The 27283-nt window shown below is 46.6% G+C and overlaps 1 protein-coding gene across 1 annotated transcript in view; it reads left to right on the forward strand.

Annotated features, from left to right (window-relative positions):
* The window catches only part of LOC123751946 (neural cell adhesion molecule L1-like), a 921489-nt gene that overhangs the window by 857898 nt on the left and 36308 nt on the right, over nucleotides 1-27283 (forward strand). Inside the window, exons 7-8 of the mRNA XM_069339196.1 lie at nucleotides 13182-13378; nucleotides 18051-18165. Of these exons, the coding sequence (XP_069195297.1) occupies nucleotides 13182-13378; nucleotides 18051-18165 (312 nt within the window). The remainder of the gene's footprint in view (nucleotides 1-13181; nucleotides 13379-18050; nucleotides 18166-27283) is intronic.

Below are 27283 nucleotides of genomic sequence, written 5' to 3' on the forward strand. Positions count from 1 at the left end.
AGAACAGTAAAATATATCAGAAAGAGAGGGAATAGTTTTTATTTTAGTGCGATGAGTTGCTCATAATAAGGAAAATCGTGTTCATTTAGCGTGTAAAAGCGTAGTTAGACGACAGAGAGGGTTGGTAGGAGGTGGTCAGGCAGGGCCGGGCTGGCAGACAGGTTCGCCAGGGTCAGTTGAAGGACTTATACGGTTCGGTTCCCAGTGGTCATGATTGTGGTGGGGGGGAGGGAGGTGGTAAGGGGGTTGAGGATAGTTGTGATCAGGTGGTTGATAGTGGTGGTGGTGGTAGTGGTGGTAGGCATTTGCATGGTAATAATCCCCAAATGACAATATTTTTAATTCGCTATTCACCTCTTTATATATCTACATATATCCTGGCCATCGTGTACATTATCCTTAATTCCTAGGGATGAATAATGCACAGAGAGGATTATATCCAAAGTAGAATATACCCAGGGGGGTGAGAGATACCCGGGGGGGGGGGGAGGGTCCTTTTTAAAGGGGATGAGGAAATACCTAGAGAGCAGAACACCCCACAACCAACGTACTTTTGAGTACGCTGTATCAATAAAAAAGATAAAAAGCTACAACCAGGGGACACACATTCAGCACCGCTCCTGTGCCAGGTAAGTCCACTACGGGCTCACCATAGCCCGTGCTACTCGGAACGAGTAGCTGAATCTATAACAACATACAACCAGGATGACAAGAGTCATCCCAGGATTAAGGACGTATACATATCCCTATCCCAGGATTAAGGAGGTATATATTCCAGGAAAATCTGAAGGTTACAGAATTATTGTACCTTCAAGCAAGACTCGACACGCCCGAGTGAATACGGAGTAATTATCATGAAAACCCACCACCGCCACTCAAGACAAGTCACAGCCCCGCTCCTGTGCCAGGGAAGTCCACTACGGGTTCACCATAGCCCGTGCTACTTGCCCCGCTCCTGTGCCAGGGAAGTCCACTACGGGCTCACCATAGCCCGTGCTACTTGGAACTGTTTGTTCCCAGTAGCTGAATCTTAAACAACAACCACCACCACCACCACCACCACCACCACCACCACCACCACCAAGCCTGTCTCACTACCTCCCACTTGAAAGAGATATAAGGACAGTCAGTGCTCAGTGCTACCATTAAGTGTTCAGCACTAACAATAAGTGCTCAGCACTAACAATAAGTGCTCAGCACTAACAATAAGTGCTCAACACTAACAATAAGTGCTCAGCGCTAACAATAAGTGCTCAACACTAACAATAAGTGCTCAACACTAACAATAAGTGCTCAACACTAACAATAAGTGCTCAGCGCTAACAATAAGTGCTCAGCACTAACAATAAGTGCTCAACACTAACAATAAGTGCTCAGCGCTAACAATAAGTGCTCAACACTAACAATAAGTGCTCAACACTAACAATAAGTGCTCAACACTAACAATAAGTGCTCAGCACTAACAATAAGTGCTCAGCACTAACAATAAGTGCTCAACACTAACAATAAGTGCTCAGCGCTAACAATAAGTGCTCAGCACTAACAATAAGTGCTCAACACTAACAATAAGTGCTCAGCACTAACAATAAGTGCTCAACACTAACAATAAGTGCTCAACACTAACAATAAGTGCTCAGCACTAACAATAAGTGCTCAACACTAACAATAAGTGCTCAACACTAACAATAAGTGCTCAACACTAACAATAAGTGCTCAACACTAACAATAAGTGCTCAACACTAACAATAAGTGCTCAACACTAACAATCAGCACTAACAATGCCACTTAATATGGAACCAGCACATCTCTACCGTTTCTCCTGTCCTCCGTGGACAGGGTTAGAGATCTGTTACTCATTATATAGTTTGGTGAGTTACTGAGGGGTGAGTGCCTGTCCGTCCAACCGTTGCAGTCAAGCCCGTCCTCTCCTGTTGTCACATCGGACAGGAAATGGTGTACTAAAACGCTCGATCCTATGCTAACCTAAGGGACGGACCGACGCATAGACTATGTGGTTGTTTGTGAGCCGCTGTGATTTATAGGACATCATATTTTGTCCGCTGGGGATTTGTCCGTCAGAATGTGACGTATTACCTGGAGGAGGGGAGGGGGGAAGGGGGGGGAGGAGGGGAGTGGTTCCTGGGCAGTATTTCATCTTGAGGAACTGGTGAGGGTCTGACTGGCTGACTGCTTGGCTGGCTGGCTGCCTCCCACTAATCAACACACCCATGTTGACCCCCCCGTCCCTTAACACACTCACCCCCACTACAATAACCCCCCCCAACCCCTCACAGGAACCCCTTCTTCCCCCTCTCACAAAAACCACCTCCCTTCAACCCCCTTATTCTCCGCCACCCATTCCTGCTCCGCCACCCCACCACCACCTCCTCCACTATCATCTATCCACTACCACTATCTATCTATCCTCCAATCCCATCATGAACACTACCTCCCCTTCAACCCCACCACCACCTCAACTGTCCCCCACGCATTCCTCAACCCCACACTCCACCTTCATGGCATGCTTTTCAATATTTACTGACTTATTCTTCTGACAGGTATTGTATCTTGTTGATAAGAGCCTTGTACACTGGGACCTATACTCGCTCACACTGAAGGGATTGGCTGAACTGTGGTATATTGTCCTAATAGTGTCCTGGTGGAGGGGGGGGACACTAATAGTGTCCTGGTGGAGGGGGGGGACACTAATAGTGTCCTGGTGGTGGGGGGGGGGACACTAATAGTGTCCTGGTGGTGGGGGGGACACTAATAGTGTCCTGGTGGAGGGGGGGACACTAATAGTGTCCTGGTGGAGGGGGGGACACTAATAGTGTCCTGGTGGAGGGGGGGGGACACTAATAGTGTCCTGGTGGTGGGGGGGACACTAATAGTGTCCTGGTGGAGGGGGGGGACACTAATAGTGTCCTGGTGGTGGGGGGGGACACTAATAGTGTCCTGGTGGAGGGGGGGGACACTAATAGTGTCCTGGTGGAGGGGGGGACACTAATAGTGTCCTGGTGGTGGGGGGGGACACTAATAGTGTCCTGGTGGAGGGGGGGACACTAATAGTGTCCTGGTGGAGGGGGGGGGACACTAATAGTGTCCTGGTGGAGGGGGGGACACTAATAGTGTCCTGGTGGAGGGGGGGGACACTAATAGTGTCCTGGTGGAAGGGGGGGACACTAATAGTGTCCTGGTGGAGGGGGGGGGGGACACTAATAGTGTCCTGGTGGTGGGGGAGGAAAATGTAGGTGGGATCAGGGTTCCATGTTTGATTTGGCTGCCTGGCATAATGGCGTTCCTGTGTAAGTTTCAAGGTCTGTGTCCCCTCGTCATAGGAATTTGAGCCAATGTCTCTTTGAAATTTTTCAGAGTTGAATATTTTATTCTTGCATGACCCAGGCATCGACCGCAGACTGTCTTGCTAGCGTGGGTGTGTTGGGGGAGGGGTGGGGTGTTGTGGGGGGGGGGGGGGTGTAGGGGGTGGGGGTGTTGTGGAGGTATTCACACAGCCTGACCTCTGACAACGCTCACTCGGTCCACGAAGGCTTTTGGAAAGTCTTGGAATTTTTAAGAAACTACCCTTAACTACCGTGTCTATTCCCCTCTGTATCTTTTACGCAGTGATCATGTCTCACTTATCCTACCTAGGGTTTGTGTGCGCGCGAAACTCTAAAACATGTTAAATAAAAATGATTAAATGTTGCTAGTTTATTTCATAACTGCTTTTATATAAATTAAAGCGGAAGACTGAAATATGTTTTATTATATACGATATATATATATATATATATATATATATACGATACATAATTATTGTTTTTTTTTTCACAAGTAGGATAAGCAGCACTTTCTATTATTATTATTATTTTCTACAACAGACGTGGCCACACATTTACACTGCTAACACCCTGGCCATGGAGGACATAAGAATATAAATATATATATATATATATATATATATATATATATATATATATATATATATATATATATATATATACACATTGTGACGGGAAAGTGTTGGAGTATTGATGTTCGGCAGTCCTCCAATGGCAGGTGTCAATGCCTGGTCACACTTACAAAAAAAAATATAGACTGCTTGCCTGTTGTCTGTGGTAAGTTAGAGGGAGGAACACGTAAAACACAAAGTATGAACAATGAAACTTTAATATATTTACTTTAAACATAAATGAAAATAAAGACAAATCTCGGGTAAATGACTGGTGCAATAAAATGACAAAGATAAATGCAAAAACACAATAGATTAAATAATATAATGTGAAATGGTGCTGAGAATATTGGCTTTAGCTGAGACCTCCCTTAGTATACGAAAGCCAGAGAGCTTAGTATGCCAGAGAGAGATGTCAACTCTAAGAGCACAAAGAATATTCTGAAGTTGATGGCTGGTCAGGCTCAGACGTCGACTCAGGTAGATGGCGCTGAGGTGCAGTGTGCAGGTGCGCGGTCGGCGAGTCACCAATCAGGGCTGGGATGGGTAGTTTGCTGGTTGACGAGGAGTCGGCATGGAGGGTGTGTGGAATAGGGGGGTTCTTGGGTACGTTTTGCCTCCTGGTCAAAACGTTTTGTGCTACCAGTGACGAATCTTGAATGTAGCATCTTATACTTGTTAACTTGACGTAACTTTAAGTAGGGAAGAGCAGGCTCAATCTCTCTTGAAAGAGATTATCGTCACAACATCCTACCTATATATATATATATATATATATATATATATATATATATATATATATATATATATATATATATATATATGTATATATATATATATATATATATATATATATATATCACGAAAATAAACACGTGATTATATATATATATATATATATATATATATATATATATATATATATATATATATATATATATATATATATATATATATATATATATATGTGTGTGTGTGTGTGTGTATATCACGAAAGTAAACACGTGATTAAAAATGTGACAATGTCAGACCACGGAGGAAAAATGAAACAGGAATTTCCTTAAGTACTTTCGTATATTAATACATCTTCAGAAGGAGTCTCCTCCTGAAGATGTATTAATATACGAAAGTACTTAAGGAAATTCCTGTTTCATTTTTCCTCCGTGGTCTGACATTGTCATATATATATATATATATATATATATATATATATATATATATATATATATATATATATATATATATATATATATTCAACCGTCTACGCTTGTCATTCAACCATCCCCCCCCCCATCCTGAGCATTTTCAAAAGTTCTCTTTTCGCCCCAAAAATCCTAATTTACCTCAAAGTGTCGCACCGAGCACAGAGCTCCACACATAGTATAGAATTAGATCATGCGTTCAGAGTCAATTTTTAACTTTCAAAGCGAGTGATAGACTGACTGGACCACTGTCTCTCCCTCCCCCCCCCCCCACCCCCTCCCCTAACCAGTCCTTTGGTTATCATATATGTGATTTTGGTTCGCGTGGTGTACGAACCGGTTGCCAAATAATGTGACAGCAGAGGGGAGCAGCGGAGGTCGTGGCGAAATTGGACCCAAGCGGTCGTTTAATTAAACCTGCATGAAGGGTTATTAAAGAATTGTGCTGTACGGGGTGGAGGAGGGGGAGGGGGGAAGAGGGTCCTCTTGTGGGGGAGGTTAGGTTAAGATATGTCGTTAGTCCTAGGCACTGTGTAGGTCGCTCCAGACACTGTAGGTCGCTCCAGGCACTGTGTAGGTTGCTCCAGGCACTGTGTAGGTCGCTTCAGACACTGTGTGGGTCGCTCCAGGCACTGTGTAGGTCGGTACAGACACTGTGTGGGTCGCTCCAGGCACTGTGTAGGTCGCTACAGACACTGTGTGGGTCGCTCCAGGCACTGTGTGGGTCGCTCCAGGCACTGTGTAGGTCGCTCCAGGCACTGTGTAGGTCGCTACAGACACTGTGTGGGTCGCTCCAGGCACTGTGTGGGTCGCTCCAGGCACTGTGTGGGTCGCTCCAGGCACTGTGTAGGTCGCTACAGACACTGTGTGGGTCGCTCCAGGCACTGTGTAGGTCGCTACAGACACTGTGTGGGTCGCTCCAGGCACTGTGTGGGTCGCTCCAGGCACTGTGTAGGTCGCTCCAGGCACTGTGTGGGTCGCTCCAGGCACTGTGTAGGTCGCTCCAGGCACTGTGTAGGTCGCTACAGACACTGTGTGGGTCGCTCCAGGCACTGTGTGGGTCGCTCCAGGCACTGTGTGGGTCGCTCCAGGCACTGTGTAGGTCGCTACAGACACTGTGTGGGTCGCTCCAGGCACTGTGTGGGTCGCTCCAGGCACTGTGTGGGTCGCTCCAGGCACTGTGTAGGTCGCTCCAGGCACTGTGTAGGTCGCTACAGACACTGTGTGGGTCGCTCCAGGCACTGTGTGGGTCGCTCCAGGCACTGTGTGGATCGCTCCAGACACTGTGTAGGTCGCTCCAGACACTGTGTAGGTCGCTCCAGGCACTGTGTAGGTCGCTCCAGACACTGTGTAGGTCGCTCCAGGCACTGTGTAGGTCGCTCCAGGCACTGTGTAGGTCGCTCCAGGCACTGTGTAGGTAGCTCCAGGCACTGTGTAGGTCGCTCCAGGCACTGTGTAGGTCGCTACAGACACTGTGTAGGTCGCTCCAGACACTGTGTAGGTCGCTCCAGGCACTGTGTGGGTCGCTCCAGGCACTGTGTAGGTCGCTACAGACACTGTGTAGGTCGCTCCAGGCACTGTAGGTCGCTCCAGGCACTGTGGGTCGCTCCAGGCACTGTGTAGGTCGCTACAGACACTGTGTAGGTCGCTCCAGGCACTGTAGGTCGCTCCAGGCACTGTAGGTCGCTCCAGGCACTGTGTAGGTCGCTACAGACACTGTGTGGGTCGCTCCAGACACTGTGTAGGTCGCTACAGACACTGTGTAGGTCGCTCCAGGCACTGTAGGTCGCTCCAGGCACTGTGTGGGTCGCTCCAGGCACTGTGTAGGTCGCTACAGACACTGTGTAGGTCGCTCCAGGCACTGTGTGGGTCGCTCCAGACACTGTGTAGGTCGCTACAGACACTGTGTGGGTCGCTCCAGGCACTGTGTAGGTCGCTACAGACACTGTGCAGGTCGCTACAGACACTGTGTAGGTCGCTCCAGGCACTGTGTAGGTCGCTACAGACACTGTGCAGGTCGCTACAGACACTGTGCAGGTCGCTACAGACACTGTGTGGGTCGCTCCAGGCACTGTGTAGGTCGCTACAGACACTGTGTGGGTCGCTCCAGGCACTGTGTAGGTTGCTCCAGGCACTGTGTAGGTCGCTCCAGGCACTGTAGGTCGCTTCAGACACTGTAGGTCGCTCCAGACACTGTGTAGGTCGCTCCAGGCACTGTGTAGGTCGCTACAGACACTGTGTAGGTCGCTCCAGGCACTGTGTAGGTCGCTCCAGGCACTGTGTAGGTCGCTACAGACACTGTGTAGGTCGCTCCAGGCACTGTAGGTCGCTACAGACACTGTGTAGGTCGCTACAGACACTGTGTAGGTCGCTCCAGGCACTGTAGGTCGCTACAGGCACTGTGTGGGTCGCTACAGACACTGTGTTGGTCGCTCTAGACACTGTGTGGGTCGCTCCAGGCACTGTGTGGGTCGCTACAGACACTGTGTAGGTCGCTACAGACACTGTGTAGGTCGCTACAGACACTGTGTAGGTCGCTACAGACACTGTGTAGGTCGCTACAGACACTGTGTAGGTCGCTACAGACACTGTGTGGGTCGCTCTAGACACTGTGTGGGTCGCTCCAGGCACTGTGTGGGTCGCTACAGACACTGTGTAGGTCGCTACAGACACTGTGTAGGTCGCTACAGACACTGTGTAGGTCGCTACAGACACTGTGTAGGTCGCTACAGACACTGTGTGGGTCGCTCTAGACACTGTGTGGGTCGCTCCAGGCACTGTGTAGGTCGCTCCAGGCACTGTGTAGGTCGCTACAGACACTAGATCACTCACGCCACAGGGGAGCAACCAGGATACACAGGGCGCCTCAACATGATAACAAACGCAACGTTTCGGAAAGGATTAATACCTCACCTAGAGGACACACAACTGAACACTTAAACGATCCTGGTGTAAATAAAGAGGAATTATGTTCAGCTGTTTGCAACGAGGCTCGTCCCGGGACGATCTGAGATGGAGGTACCAAGGCAAGCTGAGGTAACGATGGACGATCTGAGATGGAGGTGCCAAGGCAAGCTGAGGTAACGATGGACGATCTGAGATGGAGGTGCCAAGGCAAGCTGAGGTAACGATGGACGATCTGAGATGGAGGTGCCAAGGCAAGCTGAGGTAACGATGGACGATCTGAGATGGAGGTACCAAGGCAAGCTGAGGTAACGATGGACGATCTGAGATGGAGGTGCCAAGGCAAGCTGAGGTAACGATGGACGATCTGAGATGGAGGTGCCAAGGCAAGCTGAGGTAACGATGGACGATCTGAGATGGAGGTGCCAAGGCAAGCTGAGGTAACGATAGACAAGACAAGGGAGAAGACATTTTGTTTTGTATATATATATATATACATATATATATACATACATATATATGTATATATATATATATACATATATATACATACAAGAGTTGTTACAGTCAACCCACACATCCACAACCCCCCCCCCCCACACAACCGCAACACCCCCCCCCCACACATCCACAACCCCCCCCCCCCCACACAACCGCAACACCCCCCCCCCACACATCCACAACCCCCCCCCCCACACAACCGCAACACCCCCCCCCCCACACATCCACAACCCCCCCCCCCCCCCACACAACCGCAACACCCATGATCCATAAACAATAAGCAAGACAAACTAACACAAAAGACATGAAAATATTTTTTTTACCCCTATTCTATCCCGACAGCTGGGACAGCATCGCAAAACATTATTGAAAAAAAATCTCTGCTCGGTATGGAGTTTTTTTTATGGATTGTTATTAAAAGTTGCAGGAGTGTGTAATTCCTTTTGTTAGTGTCCTTGGCCCGCTGAGGTAAAGTTTTGCGTCTACCTCCTTGGCTGTTATGGGGTGACCCTGGCTGTTATGGGGTGACCTTGGCTGTTATGGGGTGACCCTGGCTGTTATGGGGTGACCTTGGCTGTTATGGGGTGACCCTGGCTGTTATGGGGTGACCTTGGCTGTTATGGGGTGACCTTGGCTGTTATGGGGTGACCTTGGCTGTTATGGGGTGACCCTGGCTGTTATGGGGTGACCTTGGCTGTTATGGGGTGACCCTGGCTGTTATGGGGTGACCTTGGCTGTTATGGGGTGACCTTGGCTGTTATGGGGTGACCTTGGCTGTTATGGGGTGACCTTGGCTGTTATGGGGTGACCTTGGCTGTTATGGGGTGACCTTGGCTGTTATGGGGTGACCTTGGCTGTTATGGGGTGACCTTGGCTGTTATGGGGTGACCTTGGCTGTTATGGGGTGACCTTGGCTGTTATGGGGTGACCTTGGCTGTTATGGGGTGACCTTGGCTGTTATGGGGTGACCTTGGAGGAGGTGGGGGGGGGGGTAATGAGTCTTGTTGGGGTAGAGGGAAGGGTTGCGTGTCATACCTAACTCACTCATACCCTCATTCCCCCCCTCCCCCCCACCCCCATCATTATTCATGCCCCCTCCCCCCCCCCTCACTACCCTCCCTCTCGCCTCATCCATACTCCCATCCTGACCCCATTAACAGCCTAATGACCCCCAATCATCCCCCCCTGTCCTCTCTCTCTTTGCTCCCTAGCGTAATCACCCTTTTAACACGTGCTAAATGCCCGGTTAATTCGTTCCATTTGGCGTCCCTGTTCGTGTTTAAATCCCTGTGATTGTTTATGGTGAGCGAGGTATTAAGTGGGGAGCGCTTATCACCTGTTTTTCCTGTCAATTGACGGGTTGGTGGACGGACACTTGCAGCCAGTGGCTTTTATAACAGTATTTGGACAGGAGTCATGGGTTCACGTCTCACTGGTTTGGTTAGCTGTAAGGCCTTTTTTAAGTGTTTGTCAGAGGGTCTTGTGTGTGTGTGTGTGTGTGTGTGTGTGTGTGTGTGTGTGTGTGTGTGTGTGTGTGTGTGTGTGTGTGTGTGTGGTGGCACAAGCGCTCTCACCACAATCACCATCACCACGACACCATCTCAGCAGTGTGCTGCCCAAAATGTGTTGAACGAGCATCTTTGTTTCCGTGAGTGGTTTGGCCATATTCATTTGATTTGTATTATGCATAAAGTAATATATGAAGATTCATTTTGCATTTAATTATATATTATTGAATGTGACCGTAGGGTGAGATCATTGATTCTAGCATGAATCTGCTCTATTTTACTGACATTTTTTTCGCTTGAGAAGAAGAAACTGTAAAACTGAACTTTGGAGAGTTAATTTTTCAACTTCCTTCTGAAGTGAAGAAAAAAGTGAAGAGAGAAAGGATTACCCTGTCAAGAAGACAAGGTAACCTGGGGCCAGATTCACGAAAGCACTTACGCAAGCACTTACGAACGTGTACATCTTTCCTCAACCTTTGACGGCTTTAGTTACATTTATTAAACAGTTTACAAGCATGAAAACTGGCCATTCAACTGTTGTTATTGCTATAAACAGCCTCCTGGTGCTTCGGAGCTCATTGACTGTTTAATAATTGTAAACAAAGCCGCCAAAGATTGAGAAAAGATGTACAGGTTCGTAAGTGTTTGTGTAACTGCTTTCGTGAATCTGACCCCTGCATTCTTATTGGTTGACTCTGGCGGTGCGATAAGTTTCAACTGCCTGTTATCTTGAGGTTATCTTGAGATGATTTCGGGGCTTTAGTGTCCCTGCGGCCCGGTCCTCTACCAGGCCTCCACCCCTAGGAAGCAGCCCGTGACAGCTGACTAACACCCAGGTGCCTATTTTACTGCTAGGTAACAGGGGCATAGGGTGAAAGAAACTTTGCCCATTGTTTTTCGCCGGCGCCCGGGATCGAACCCGGGACCACAGGATTACAAGTCCAGCGTGCTGTCCGCTCGGCCGACCGGCTCCCTAGTGCTAGTTCTCTCTTGGTTGTGCTGGCGGAGGGACGAAACAGTGTATGAACTAGCTGTTTGTTATTTCATTAGTGTGTTTACAGTACTTCTGCTGTTTAAAACTTGAACTGCTGCCATATGTGTGGGTTAATCTGGTATTGCTGGTGAGCGTCTCTCAGGTGGTGATGGTCTTGTGTGAAAAGTGATGTGATGGCTAATCCATGTCGTAGCTCAGTCGATTAAGGCAGCGTCTGGGATGCTCTCGGACGTAGGTTCGAGTCCTCGTCACGGCCCTTGTGGATTTGTTCATCTGATGGCTAATGGATCCTTCGTGTCTATGAATAGTTACCAACCTCACAATACCTTGAAGTTACCTTGAGGTGCTTCCGGGGCTTAGCGTCCCCGCGACCCGGTCGTCGACCAGGCCTCCTATGCACACAAACAAAAAATAACAGGCTCTTATTTAATTTAGAATTGCCACGACGAATGGTCAATACTCACCACTAAAATTATATGAAAAAGTTGAGAGAAAAGAAAGCTGAGAGATAAGTGGGTGGGATCATGCAAAAAACAACACGGAATGCATTGCAGAGTTTACCAACATACATTCTTGTAGAGCCACTAGTACGCGTAGCGTTTCGGGCAGGTCCCTGGAATACGATCCCCGCCGCGAAGAATCGTTGTTGCAACCAAGTACACATTTTACTGTTGCGTTAAACAGAGGCTACAGTTAAGGATTTGCGCCCAGTCAATCCTCCCCGGCCAGGATACGAACCCATGACAAAGCATACCTTTTTTTTGTGGTCGTGTGGAAAAAGGTGTGTATATCAGTGCCCAATCAGCTTCACCGTCGCCCTGCTTCATGAAGCTTCGCTATAGTATCATAGCCAAGCTCGCGCGGATTACTGCCCCGCAAACTGTTCGTGTCCCATCTTTGGGAAAGATGATGCCTGGCATGCATAATTAACGACCCTGTAGTCTCCTGGGACATTTCCCAATCACAATTTGGCACGAGTGTAACGAGCCGAGGGTTTGGGTGCTTAATGGCACTATATACAGCACGTTACGTGGTCCTGGGAGTCCCTGATGCCAGGGTACATGACTGGAACGCTCAACTGTAGCATGGTGGTAAGAATATATGTGTGCGAGAATGTTGTATTAGTCTGTATTTCCTTGTCTCAGGTCACACTAGAGAGGGTACAGGTCATACAAAACTGATGAAGGTTTTACAACTGAATATTACAGTCACTTGAAGGAATATTACAGTCACTTGAAGGAATATTACAGTCACTTGAAGGCACTATGCACAGTACAGTACAAGCACAAGAGGCCCACAATTCTCCCACCTTCTCCCGCCAAATGTGAGAAATATTGCCGAAACACAAAAGACAGCTGCACAAGTTCCTACACAACTTGCTGGAACACGCCAGTGGGCACATGGTGGGCAGACGTCGTCGATTGGTCGTTACTCGAGCATGTTTGATTTACTGGGTTGTTAAGGTGTATGTGGGCTTGCGTCCTGCTCTAAAGCAACAACCTTTAGGGGTCAAGGTCAAGTTCGGGGTCAAGTTCCCCACACAGCCCCGCTCCTGTGCCAGGTAAGTACACTACGGGCTCACCATAGCCCGTGCTACCTGGAACTTTTTGTTCCGAGTAGCTGAATCTAAAACAACAACAACAGCATCGTTATCATCAGTAGTGGGGAATAGAAGAACTCCACGAACCAGGCTACAGCTGGGCTGCGTCGTGCCTTCTAAACGCTTGACCACACATACATGTGGTATTCCACATCTTCTGAACACTGCATATGGCTGTATATGTATACTGTATGTATACAGTATACATATATACTGTATACACTCGGCCACACACAGATGTAGTATTCCACCCACAGTTTACCTGCAGTAACTACGCCTCCACCGTCCCCCTCTGTGTAGTACCCGCCTTCTAGTTGTCACTGAATTGCCTTTATTTGATATTTAAAGGTTACAAGTTATACATTGCTTAATGTACTGAAAGTTGTGGACCTCTTGTAGGAACCCAAGACACAGCCCGCGTTTCCTCCTCGGGGAATTTATTGTTATTTATAATGCTCACAGAGGTGTTTTCTATATAATCTGATTTTCTTTCTCTCTCTCTCGCTTGCTGTATGGACAGTGCCGGAGGGTAAGCCGATCTTCACAGCGGCCCACAACGCCTCGTCCACCAGCCTGCAGCTGCATTGGAAGGCGCCCAACCACTCCACTATACACGGCGAGTTCCTTGGGTACCGGATCGTCCTCAAGCCCAGGGACATCCCCAACCCTCGCGCCGACCAGGTGGTCAACATCACCGTCAGGGACCCGGGTGTTAATGTGAGTCTTGGTTATATGGGTGTTTTTGGGGAAAGGTGGGTGCGTGTGGGTGTGGGGGGGGGGGGGTGTGGGTGTGTGTGTGGGGGGGGGGGGGTGTGTGGGTGTGTGTGTGGGGGGGGTGTGTGTATGTGTGGGTGTGAGGGTGTGTGTGGGTGTGGGGGTGTGGGTGTGTGTGTGTGTGTGGGTGTGTGGGGGTGTGGGTGTGTGTGTGTGTGTGTGTGTGTGTGTGTGTGTGTGTGTGTGGGTGGGTGTGTGTGTGGGGGGGTGTAGGTGTGTGTGTGAGTGTGTGTGTGGGGGTGTGTGTGTGTGTGTGGGGGGGGGGGGTGTAGGTGTGTGTGAGTGTGTGGGTGTGGGTGTGTGTGGGGGTGGGGGTGTCTATGTCTATGTCTGTCTGTCTGCCTGTCTCACACTGTCTGTCTCTGTCAGACTGTCTGTGAATGCGACAAATATATACTTAGATTATTTCAAGAATCCAGAAATTCTATTCTAAATCAATGGGATTTTTGTTTCATATCTACCGTAAATCAATTAGCAAATATATTTTCCCATCCTGCAAGTGAAGACCGCTCACAAACAGGCCTTGAGCTAATATTTTGAAAACTAATTTACTTGATATGGTGAAATTAAACGTCAATTCGCTGTGCAATAGATTGACAGTTTTTCAGGCTTGCATAAATTTCCATAACTTAAAAGGAATATGAAATTGGCAGACAGCTGTCGCAGGATTAATTGAGTTCTTTACAGCTGGTCATCAACCCCAGGATTCACCAAGTATTTACGTAGCCACTTGCGAAACCTGTGTATCTTTCATATGTACTTATATGAAAGAAGGCTTTGTTTACATATATTAAAGAGTTGGCGAGCTTGGAAACTCACAACTCAAGGAAATTATCGTTATAAACAACCTTGTAACGCTTCGGAGTTCATTATTTATTTAACAAATGTAAATAAATCCGCTATAACTGAGGAAAGATTCTAGATCGGATTAATCCTAACCCGATCTAGGACCTATGGCCCGTGTGTTCCAATGCCAGTATTGACATAAGAAATATCTATACAGCGAGAGCTGCATATACAGGTATATACATTGTGTGTGTGTATATATATACAGTGCATGTACACAGGTATACTTTTAAGCCTGGACTATGTTCAGGACCAAGGTATGCTCCCTGGTCCTGTCAGTAAGCCCTCGCGGGCGGCCTTAATAACTCTCCCGCGGTTGATCAATTTGAATTAAACCAGTCACCATACGAGCTGAGACACACACTCTCTTTCGACAAAGTTCATTGTATACGATGGATATTATTATTTCAATACAATCCTTCGGCGTTGTGTACATTTTATACAATGAATACAGTACACTCTATGGCCTCAATTCCCCCCCCCCCCCCCTCCTGTTCCTGTAATTATATTGTGCATTTCAGGAGGGTGTTTGCACCCGTATTATTGAATAACAACGACATTTTGCCAATTTAGACATTATTCAGAAACCATAAGTTGCCTGCACCCTTCCTCTGCGCCTCCTGCCTGAGGTGCAGGGGTGCCTTAAGTGCAGGGAGCACCCAGGAGGCCACTTGGAGCCTACATGAGTCTCTTGAGTATTAAATGTTACACTTGCACACAGAAATCACAATAGCGTGATGCATCAAATGAACAACTCCACAAGGGCAATTCTTTTTACCATGTCGTAGCTCAGTCGATTAAGGCAGCGTCTGGGATGCTCTCAGACGTAGGTTCGAATCCTCGTCACGGCCCTTGTGGATTTGTTCAATGTTACACTTGTTTTGTTTGAAAGGTCATTAGACTAAATACTCGGAAATGAGATGAGTGTGTAATTTGGGAGTGTATTGTGTGATATGTGAGGCGTGTGAGTGTAATGTGTAGTCACCTAGTGTGTGTGTGTGTGTGTGTGTGTGTGTGTGTGTGTGTGTGTGTGTGTGTGTGGTTATGCATGTTATTAAACTGTATGAAAGCACAAGCCATCACATATGTTGCATCTCTAAATATACTATAAAAGTAGAGTCAAGTAATATTTAACACTAAATGTCTTTACTCAAAATAAAAACAAAAATGGATATAAAGCCTTAATAAAGTTGCAATGAGTCTAAAAACCTCCCGACTAACATCAGGTGTGTGTGTGTGTGTGTGTGTGTGTGTGTGTGTGTGTGGTTCATCTAATCCAAGATTCCCTTCCAGCAGCCTTCCCCCGCCATCCTTCCCCACCACTTCCTTTCTTTCCCTAGGAAGCGGCTCTTTCCCTAGGAAGCTCCCCCTCCCCTCCCCTACCCTCCTCCAGAGTCCCTGACGCCCCTAGAACCCTTCCCAGTCCCATAATTTCCCCCACCTCCTCCCCCTTTTTCCCTGCAACCCCCCAGAAAAAGGCCCCCCCCTCTCACACCCCCAGTCCCAGGAACCCTCCCCTCCTCTCCCCCCACACAACCCCCCCATCCCCCAGCCCCAGGATTTCCCCCACCCCCCTAGCGGCCAGGCTCTCACATGGTGCCAGGAATTACCTTACCTCACATTCAGATTTTGCGGGTAGAATAATTGAGCAGTCGACGGAAGGATTTTCAATTTTCGGGACTGGAATTTTTGATAGGCCAACGCTCTCGACTATTTCTTGTTTCTTTAAAATAATAATAATAATAATAATAAAAATTGTTTTATAAACCATTCACGTTGTGCGAAAATATATATTTTTTTTTAGTCCCATTGCTTTTTGGTGTAAATTTTAAAATTCGTAAATTCGTTAAGATGTTGAAATAAAAATAATTGAAGAGAGGCACCTGTCATTTTTTTTTTGGGGGGGGGGAGGCCTATAACTATCAGGGACACTGATAGTTATAGGCCTACCTGATAGTTATAGGCCTCATTACGGTACATGGGGCGTTACAGGGGCCTGACGGCTCAGTGGACAGCGCTCGGAATTCATAGTCCAAAGGTTCCGGATTTTATCCTCGGCGGAGGCGGAAACAAATGAGAATAGTTTCTTTCACCCTGATGCTCCTCATCACCTAGCAGTAAATAGGTACCTTGGAGTTAGACAGCTGCTACGGGCTATTTCCTGGGAGTGTGTAATAAAAAAGGAGGCCTGGTCGAGGACCGGGCCGCGGGAACGCTAAGCCCCGAAATCATCTCAAGATAACATGCCGGGCTACGACGAGGCTGTCTCATTCGAGCCGGGATGAAGACAGTAGAGCCGAGGCTCGGTGTAAAAACTGTGGCTTTACACACCATGTGTAAGTTATCAATTGCTTACACCCCCTTAACCACACCCCATCCTCTCACCCTACACACACACACACACACACACACACACACACACACACACACACACACACACACACACACACACACACACACACACACACACACACACACACACACACACAACCCCCGACCTTCAGGAACCGATTAATCCAGATGCCTCAGAAAGATCGGCAATCCGGTTAACCCAGGTAACGTCCATTAAACAAATTGCAGCGACCACCATTATTTTGTCAGAGCGATTCCCTCGGATATCTGCGAGCGATGACGGCGCCGGCCTGTGCCCGCCCGCCTGCCTGTAGCCCGAGCACCCACCAACTTCCTCCCGTGTCATGTCAAGGCAAAATGGGTACATTTTTACCCTTGTAAATTGTTGTTTACCTTGTGTGCGTTGATGATGGTCGTTTTATAATTAATTATAAAATATGTGCTGTTTTAGCATTTAAATTTGAAAAAAATATTATCCTTTGTTGGAGTGTAGGATACAACTCGCAATTTAACTCGGTTAGGCGTGAAAGGATCGGAGAAAACACGAAATAGAAAGCTGTGTGCGCTAATTAGTATTTTCACTGCAGTAATTAACTTGATGCTATCAGACAGTTGATAGTATTTTTAGATCACTTTAAGGAAGACATTTCAGGATTGTTATAGTTATCCTTCAAGATACGCGTGACGGACGAAGATCTCCATTTTCTCTGAAGCTCCGGGTGGCTGGTACATTTTCTATAATAGCGCATCAGCCTTCAGAGGGACAACTCTCTCATTATAAGTCGCCATCGGTATCTGCAATGTCCGTAGCGGTGCATGGGGTGTTATAACCAGCATGACATAGCACAGTAATATTAGTATGGCATTCCTGCAGTAATAGTAATACGTTGTATTTAGTGCACGTGTAGTGTAGAGAGTAGAGAGTAGTTTGTTGTGTTGTGTGTTGTAGTTGACGGGAATTAACGAGCCTGTAGGCGGTTCTTGATGCACCTTCATTAACCGCAAAGTTTGACAGTGTGATTTATTAGTGGCGAACACTCCTGTAAACCAGATTTGTGTGGAAGAGTATCCCTCCCTTTGCTCTCTCCGGACTTATTTGGTTTGCAGCCGGAAATACCGCTTGAATTCCAACATTTCACTGACAATTAATGACGAAGTTCATCACTATTGTGAGCAACAGCCATAAAACTCAAACTACTCACTCGGCAAGCTGTATTGTGCTGAAGAGAGAGAGAGAGAGAGAACTTCATTTAGACAAAATGGAGGTTGACAGACAGCCGTTGGAGTTCGGGCGAACTGCCGCCGCGGGTAAACATCTCACAGTTTGGAGACTTTGCGATGAGGAGGCGAAGGGAGCCTTTGCCTGGGGCCCGCGCCACCACCTATTCCTCTAACCTGTCCTCCCTGGGTGTTTCAGAGTCACGTTGTACAGGGCCTACGCACCTACACCCAGTACCTCGTCTCCCTTCAGGTGTTTAACCCTGAGGGCTACGGACCCACTTCCACTGTCGCTGTGATGACCGATGAAGGTGGTGAGTACACAATGCCTCAGTTACCCCTCTTCCTGTGCATGCCGCGTCCTGAACGCGATAAGAACAGCATTTATGTCAGATAAGTGTTAGAATGTGACCGAAAGATCTGGTAGATGGTGAGGCTAGGTTGGCTTCTTGTACTTTGTTTATGTAAGACTTCAACACTTTGTTTATGCAAGACTTCAACACTTTGTTTATGCAAGACCTAAATGCTTTTATCAGCCACATATTTAGATTGAAGTGAGTTCATTACACTGGCCGTAATTCGAAAGTATATATATTACAAAATATATAAAATCATTTACCATCCGTGTACATAAACATTAACCACGAAAGTTAACGAATTAGGAAGATGTATAACGAACTAGAGAGTGAAAGACAAATTGTTTAACAGCAGCAGTCATATACAGAAGTGCTCCCGGACGCAGGTTCGAATCCTCGTCACGGCCCTTGTGGATTTGTTCATATAGAGAAGTGGATAATGGCTGATCGTATATTTTGAGGACTTCTTTTATATATAAAAGCCGTGTAGTTTCTACTGATTGTTGTCACTTGTGTCGTCTAGTTTATATCATGCCTCATGCTCATCCTGCGAGTGGTAATGGGAAAGGATTAGATAGAATAAATGACTGCTGAAGCATACAAAGTGTGTTTGAAACATGTTGAATACATGTCTGCGTCGTGTTCCACCTGGTGTCCTACCCCTTGTTCTGCTGCCTGGTGTTCCACCTGGTGTTCCACCTGGTGTTCTACCCCTTGTTCTGCTGCCTGGTGTTCCACCTGGTGTTCTACCCCTTGTTCTGATGCCTCGCATTCCACTTGGGGGTCGACCTGGTATTCTACCCCTTGTTCTACCTCGTGTTCCACCATTTTTGTTCACACATTTCTCGAACAGTACTTCGCTGGCGACGTCTGTTCGAATCGCAGCACTGTCAATGCTTCACCCACGTACTTCAAATACAAATCATCGCCAACAGAACCTAAAGGCCTAACCTAGCTCTACATAGGCCTTTAATATATGATAATATTAATATGTAAATGATAACAAAGCTATTTTTTACACGCAATATTTTACAGTTGATGAATACTTCTTGGGAAGGGCCGCAGGTTTAACGAGCCTTGCCTGAGGACGGGTTGTACTTTCCTGTAGTACTCCTCGAGGTACTGTGGTACTCCTCGAGGTACTGTGGTACTCCTCGAGGTACTGTGGTACTCCTCGAGGTACAGTAGTATTCCTCGAGGTACTGTGGTACTCCTCGAGGTACTGTAGTACTCCTCGAGATACTGTGGTACTCCTCGAGGTACTGTGGTACTCCTCGAGGTACAGTAGTATTCCTCGAGGTACTGTGGTACTCCTCGAGGTACTGTAGTACACCTCGAGGTACTGTAGTACTCCTCGAGGTACTGTAGTACTCCTCGAGGTACTGTTGTACTCCTCGAGGTACTGTAGTACTCCTCGAGGTACTGTAGTACTCCTCGAGGTACTGTAGTACTCCTCAAGGTACTGTAGTACTCCTCAAGGTACTGTAGTACTCCTCAAGGTACTGTAGTACTCCTCAAGGTACTGTAGTACTCCTCGAGGTACTGTGGTACTCCTCGAGGTACTGTAGTACACCTCGAGGTACTGTAGTACTCCTCGAGGTACTGTTGTACTCCTCAAGGTACTGTAGTACTCCTCAAGGTACTGTAGTACTCCTCGAGGTACTGTAGTACACCTCGAGGTACTGTAGTACTCCTCGAGGTACTGTAGTACTCCTCGAGGTACTGTAGTACTCCTCGAGGTACTGTAGTACTCCTCGAGGTATTGTAGTACTCCTCGAGGTACTGTAGTACTCCTCGAGGTACTGTAGTACTCCTCGAGGTACTGTAGTACTCCTCGAGGTACTGTAGTACTCCTCGAGGTACTGTAGTACTCCTCGAGGTACTGTAGTACTCCTCGAGGTACTCTAGTACTCCTAGAGGTACTGTAGTACACCTCGAGGTACTGTAGTACTCCTCGAGGTACTGTGGTACTCCTCGAGGTACTGTAGTACTCCTCGAGGTACTGTAATACTCCTCGAGGTACTGTAGTACTCCTCGAGGTACTGTTGTGCTCCTCGAGGTACTGTTGTGCTCCTCGAGGTACTGTAGTACTCCTCGAGGTACTGTTGTGCTCCTCGAGGTACTGTTGTATTCCTCGAGGTACTGTAGTACACCTCGAGGTACTGTAGTACTCCTCGAGGTACTGTAGTACTCCTCGAGGTACTGTAGTACTCCTCGAGGTACTGTAGTACTCCTCGAAGTACTGTAGTACTCCTCGAAGTACTGTAGTACTCCTCAATGTATGTTTACTCTACGCTTTAAACAATCCAGTGACCCCCCCCCCAGGTTTTTCCTGCCTCAACACCTAACAATTCTGTAACAATTGTTTCGTGTTCTGTTTTGTGTTGATAAATTGTAACCCGTATTTATATCCCCCCCCCCCCTATTACATAGCGTTCACTAGATGTCTCATTACGTGAGATGTAATGGGTAATGTTAGGATGGGTATTGAAATGTAATTGGAATGAAGTGTTGACCAAACCACACACACTAGAAAGTGAAGAGACGACGACGTTTCGGTCCGTCCTGGGGCCAGATTCACGAAGTACTGCAAGTACTTACGATCGTGTACATCTTTCCTCAATCTTTGACGGCTTTGGTTACAATTATTATACAGTTTACCAGCATGAAAACTTGCCAATCAACTGTTGTTATTGTTATAAACAGCCTCCTGGTGCTTCGGAGTGTCAATAACTGTTTAATAATTGTAAACAAAGCCGGCAAAGATTGAGAAAGGATGTACAGGTTCGTAAGTGTTTGCGTAACTGCTTCGTGAATCTGACCCCTGGACCGTTATCAAGTCGATTTTTCAAGCAAGTTATTGTGACTCTTCATCTGTAATTGGAATGAACTCGTCTTGGTAAGTGTGTACTGAAGCAGGCGTTAAGTGCTGCTGCCCGCCACTTTGAAGCATTTGATCGTTAGTTAAAGTGCTGTGGGTTAATGAGTTTCGAGATGGTTCATTTGACTTGTAAGTGGTTGTTACGGTGCTGGGTGTGACGTTACTGGTTGTGACGTTGCTGGGTGTGACGTTACTGGTTGTGACGTTGCTGGGTGGGACGTTGCTGGGTGTGACGTTACTGGGTGGGACGTTGCTGGGTGTGACGTTACTGGGTGGGACGTTGCTGGGTGGGACGTTGCTGGCTGTGACGGTGCTGGGTGTGACGTCACTGGGTGTGACGTCACTGGCTGTGACGGTGCTGGGTGTGACGTCACTGGGTGTGACGTCACTGGCTGTGACGGTGCTGGGTGTGACGTTGCTGGGTGGAACGTCACTGGGAGGTACGTCACTGGGAGGTACGTCACTCTGACGCTGCAGGAATAAACACGTTATTATATATTTTGTAATTGATATATTTTCTTACGCGTATAATCATCGATAATATCGTGTGTGCTAAAATAGGTTAATACATCATGTAAGCTTCCATATATAATATCTAGAGTCATTGTTCCAATTCAGTAAACGTTCAGTTGGCCACGTCATATGACCATATTCATTAAAAAATGAATAACTGTATGGTTGTGAATATTCCTAGTGAAAAAGTGAATGATTTAAGCGATTCTCTGTGAAAGCGGGAAGACGGGAAGCGAACATTTGGTTAAAATATCAATTTCCTGCTGGCCTGTCTGCTTGAGCAGCGTCTGCTTCCTGCTTTCCATTCACTCATTTGGTCGTAATTTCAACCGTTTATCACATTTAATTAGTTGATAGTGAACTCTGTTGTTATCAGTTGCCTGTTCATTCATTTCCTGAACCTGAATGAACTGATCGTGTTGCACAACTCGCCGTTTTATTAAACATTTAAGCATCTCTATGCACCTAAATAGTTACGTTTAATTCTCTTTATACAGATAAATCGTGTTTTTCAATGGCAGCATAAAAAGTTATCGGTATAATATGCTTTAATTGTTTTTATAGTAAATGGAAGGGAGCCTAATGGTCCAGCGCGGTATGGGAAGAGATAGACCGCTTCTGCACGAGATTCTGGTTGGGGGTAGGCTGGTGGGGGAGGGGCGGGGAGGGAGGAGGAGGAGGAGCACATGTGTTTGAGTTACCAAGTAGCGTTTAAAGAATTACAGCGACAGCGAGACATATATCGTTCATTATCGTTGAATTTAGTTAATTTGAATATAATCGTGCGTCGGTATTATAGTTAATAACGTGAATTACATATATGAGGGTTTTAAATGTCTTTGGTTTTTATTCAAACTGGCCGGAGTGGCATCGTTGGTGGTGGTGGGATGCCAGGTGCCGCCACGGTGACGGACCCTGTCATTGTACATAGCGTATCCTCTGCGTGACCTTAGCAACCAGACACTGAGAACAATAGCCCTACACGCTTATACAAATGGTACACTTTTCCCTGCCGTTTAGACAGGTGCTTTACAACAAGGCAAAATAGTATAGAATAGTGGAACTACAAGACATGTGGGGAAGGCAGGTGCTCTGAGCCCAGCTGGTTGGAGTTTCCGGTCCATACAATTATCCCTAAGACCTAAGGTGTCCCTGATTCTCCCCGGACCTCTTGCTTGTGTCCCGTCTGGGGCAGACCCGTGACCCGGCGAGTAGCGGTCCATCTTGACCCGGACCGTGACCTGTCCGGTCCGTGTCGAGGATTATCCAGGTCCAGTGACCATAGCGCTGGCAAGCACTATGGTGGAAGACAGGGGGTGAGGATGGAGACAACCTGAGCAGGGAGCACGATACAAGTCGGATGATGGAGGTACGAGGTACACCGCAGTGGACTTGGTCGAGTTCAGAAAAATAAAGTTAAAAACTGATAAAAGTATATATATATATATATATATATATATATATATATATATATATATATATATATATATATATATATATATATATATATATATATATGTCGTACCTAGTAGCCAGAACGCACTTGTCAGCCTACTATGCAAAGTCCGATTTGCCTAAAAAGCCAAGTTTTCATGAATTAATATATTTTCTCAATTTTTTTCTTATGAAATGATAAAGCTACCCATTTCATTATGTATGAGGTCAATTTTTTTTATTGGAGTTAAAATTAACGTAGATATATGACTGAACCTAACCAACCCTACCTAACCTAACCTAACCTATCTTTATAGGTTAGGTTAGGTTAGGTAGCGGAAAAAGTTAGGTTAGGTTAGGTTAGGTAGGTTAGGTAGTCGAAAAACAATTAATTCATGAAAACTTGGCTTATTAGACAAATCGGGCCTTGCATAGTAGGCTGAGAAGTGCGTTCTGGCTACTAGGTACGACATATATATATATATATATATATATATATATATATATATATATATATATATATATATATATAAATAATATATAATATATAGTTCCCCAGACTCCCTCCTGGATGACAAGAATAATTCAAGAGCAAGGAGCAAGTTTAGGTCTCACCCTGAACTCTTCCAAGTGCGAAATAACCTCCATCGACCGGCTCATAATAGAGTGAATAAAGGTTGTTTTGCTTGATATTCATATAACCAACCCTGAGGACAGCACACTCCTAGGTGCTCCTCTTGGAAGGATTTTTTTTTATTATTATTATTTTCTACCACAGACGTGGCCAGACATTTACAATTCTAACCAGCATATATACATTTTCTTCTGTCCTCCATGGACAGGGTTAGAGAAGTGTTAAACATATAGTTCAAGGGTTTATTGAACACTCAACCACAGAAGGTGATTCGGTGCTTTTAAAATGCTAAGCTAGCCTACATACGTAAATACATAGATACACAGATTTACGTATGCCCTACATAAAGTGTTTGATGTGTCTTTTACATAGTGTCATTAATGTACTTTCGCAAAGGTGAAATGTAATTCTGATCAGCTTCCATATATACTTTATACCCATACATATACATACACACACATATGCATACATATATACACACACATGCATTCACATACATTTGTCTCATTTACTCTTGACAGGGTGAGATAGCTGATAAAGAAACTAGTGTGCAATTAAGCACTTAATCACTGAAGGTGATGAAGGTGCTTTTACAAGCTCAGGTTATATAGTTACATGATGATATATTGGACTTGTATCCAAGATTGACTATGTAATATATCAATTATACAATGTATATATATGATGTATCTTGGAAGGAATGCCATCGACGAGCTCCTTGGTAAGATCACTGACCTAAAGAGGATGAACGAAAAGATTGAAGACATCGATGCTCATGATGCACTTTACCTCATCACCAGATGCTTGTCCCACCCCCAGGCTGACCTACTTTATTAGATGTTCGCCATCTTTCAATAATATTAAATTAGAAGAGTACGACAGCCTGCTGAAATCAAAACTAGAAAAAGCCCTCAACCTTTCCCTCAGCGACTCACAGTGGAAACAGGCCTCCCTTCCTGTCAGACTCGGGGGCCTTGGCGTTCGCACAGCAACACAAATTGCTGTACCAGCGTTCTTGACCTCTTCAGTAGCGTCGGACAAACTGGTGATGGAAATCCTCCCTGAATACCTAGCTCAACAGGCAGGGGTAGATGATCCCAGCTTTAAAGACGGCACCACTAAATGGGTCTCTCTCGCAGGACCAGCACCCTAACCACCGCTTTCTGAAGCCCATAAGCAATCCAGCTGGGATCGCCCCATTGCCGAATAAGAAGCTGTGACATTGCTAAAAGCTGCAACAACACCACATGACACTGCCCGACTTAGAGCTGTAGCAGCTCCCCATGCTGGGGACTTCCTATTAGCAACCCCAATGTCAGTAACCGGCACTCGTCTCACACCGCAGGCCCTCCGAATTGCTGTGGCTCTCCGCCTCGCTGCCCCAATCCACACCGAATACAGGTGTATTTGCGGCGAGGCAGTGGCCGACAGGTACCGACGGCATGGCCTTCTCTGCCAAAGGACAGGAGGATGGCATGCAAGACACGGCGAGGTTAATGACATTATTAAGAGAAGCCTTACTACTGCCGGTTGTCCAGCAGAGAGAGAGCCCGTTACCTAATGCCCCGCAACTCTGTTGAGCCTGTCGGTCGCCCGGACGGGATCACGGTGAACCCCTAGAAGAATGGTAGACAGTTGGTGTGGGACTACACTTGCGTTTCAACGTTAGCCAACACCTATGTTGACTTTGGTGCTGCACAGGCAGGAGGTGCTGCCAATCACCGGGAAGCAGCCAAGTCGCGTAAATACAGAGATCTTAATCACCACTAAATTTTGTCCCCATTGCCTCAGAGACACTTGGTGCCTGGGGTAAAAGTGCTGCTAGTTTTTTTAAGGAGTTGGGGTCCAAGCTAATTGAAACAACAAGAGACCCTAGAGCCGCCAGTTTCCTCTTTCAGCGCCTTAGTGTGGCAATCCAGAGAGGAAATGCTCACTGCATCCACGGTTCCTGCCCGCCATCTGAGGAGCCGGAGGAACTCTACAACCTGTCACGAGTAGCCTTGTATTCAGGATGTAACAAATGTGACCAATGTTGTAAAACTTTTTGTGTAATGAAATTGTAAATAAACATACTAAAAGAATAGGGGTGGTAGGAGAAAACAATATCAAAATGTTCAGTGAGGCTCCACAAAGTCTTCTTTGAGTACTCATTATTTTCTTCTCCAAGGCTATGGGTCCCTACACTTGCACAAGAGGTGGTACCCTCTTACTAATACAGTTTGCTCCTGAGCCGCTGCATTCTGTCATATCTACATTATAACCAATGTCAGGGTTTTAGCCTCAATTATCTCTTCATGAATTATCCATAATTCACTCATTTTATTCACACAAACAAGGAAGAGTATTGTGGATTAGTACCTGTCAGCGAGTGTACCTCATATCAACGCCCTAATTTAATTTTGCCCCGAGGGACGCGTTTATGGGGCAGCGCCACTCATCCTGTGAGTGGACACACCGCCATAGCAGCATATACAACACTCCCCAATAGGAAGAAAACCCGCTGGGTTGTTCATCCTGTCACTTGTACCTAGACTTGTCTGCGAATTAACACGTATATACCCATCTGTCTTGACGTCAGCAGCGACGTCAGCAGACATTTTGGGGGGGTCGGGTTTGCTCGTCAGCATAATGACTGACTGTCGGTGTCCAAGTCAACAGCTTGTCAGGAAGTCGGTAACTACTTCAACATCATCGCCTTGTTTGAGAGGACGGCGACGCCCCCGCCTCGGGGGGAAGGGGGGGGGCAGCACCCTGAACACCTGATGGTGCGGCTGTCACGGTGGATGAAGCAGAAAGGGACCATCACCTGATTATACCTTAATTATGAGTGCGTGCACTCAACAGGTTCCCTCCAGGCGGACAGCAGGGGCGGGGGATGTATACACTGTTGGAAACTACCTGTCTCAGGTGTTAATCTCAATTTTTTGCTCAAATATTTTCTTTCCTACATTCTGCAGCATATTTTCTTTCTTTTACCCCTCCCGTCCTGTATAGTCTTCTTTCATTCGAGTTTCTGTCATTTTGCTTTCCATATTTCATTCAAACGTCACGGAATAATCCATCTCTGTTAGTTGGCTACGTCCGGCCCCTTTGTAGTTATACTGCAGGTGTCTTCCCCTCCCCTTACCCCCCCCCCCCCCCCCCGCGAGCGTTGTCTTCAGCAAGACATTGTCCAATATCTTCCCTGCCGCACCATCGCAATTAATCACCCGAAGTCCCTATTAGTAACTAATATTTGGAACACCGTAGAGGGAAACAGATAGTGCCGACACTATCTATCAACGTTCGTCTATGTATTTGGCATTCTCGCAGAAGCCACGTCAACCCTGTGCTCAGAGAGAGAGAGAGAGAGAGAGAGAGAGAGAGAGAGAGAGAGAGAGAGAGAGAGAGAGAGAGAGAGAGAGAAGGTATAAGGGAAGAATAGAAGTAACTGCAAAGGGCCAATTGGCCTATACTGTACTTCCTCTTGATCGAGAGAGACTCGATATCCTAGTTTCCAGTAATCCTGGTAAGCGAGCTTGCCCCCACAGACGAGGACACACACATCATTGCAAGACCAGCACAAGGCTAGGGGGATCGAACTAGCCGCATATCTATCCCAGACTGCCACCTAT

Source organism: Procambarus clarkii, chromosome 41, assembly GCF_040958095.1.
Source record: "Procambarus clarkii isolate CNS0578487 chromosome 41, FALCON_Pclarkii_2.0, whole genome shotgun sequence".
NCBI lineage: Eukaryota > Metazoa > Arthropoda > Malacostraca > Decapoda > Cambaridae > Procambarus > Procambarus clarkii.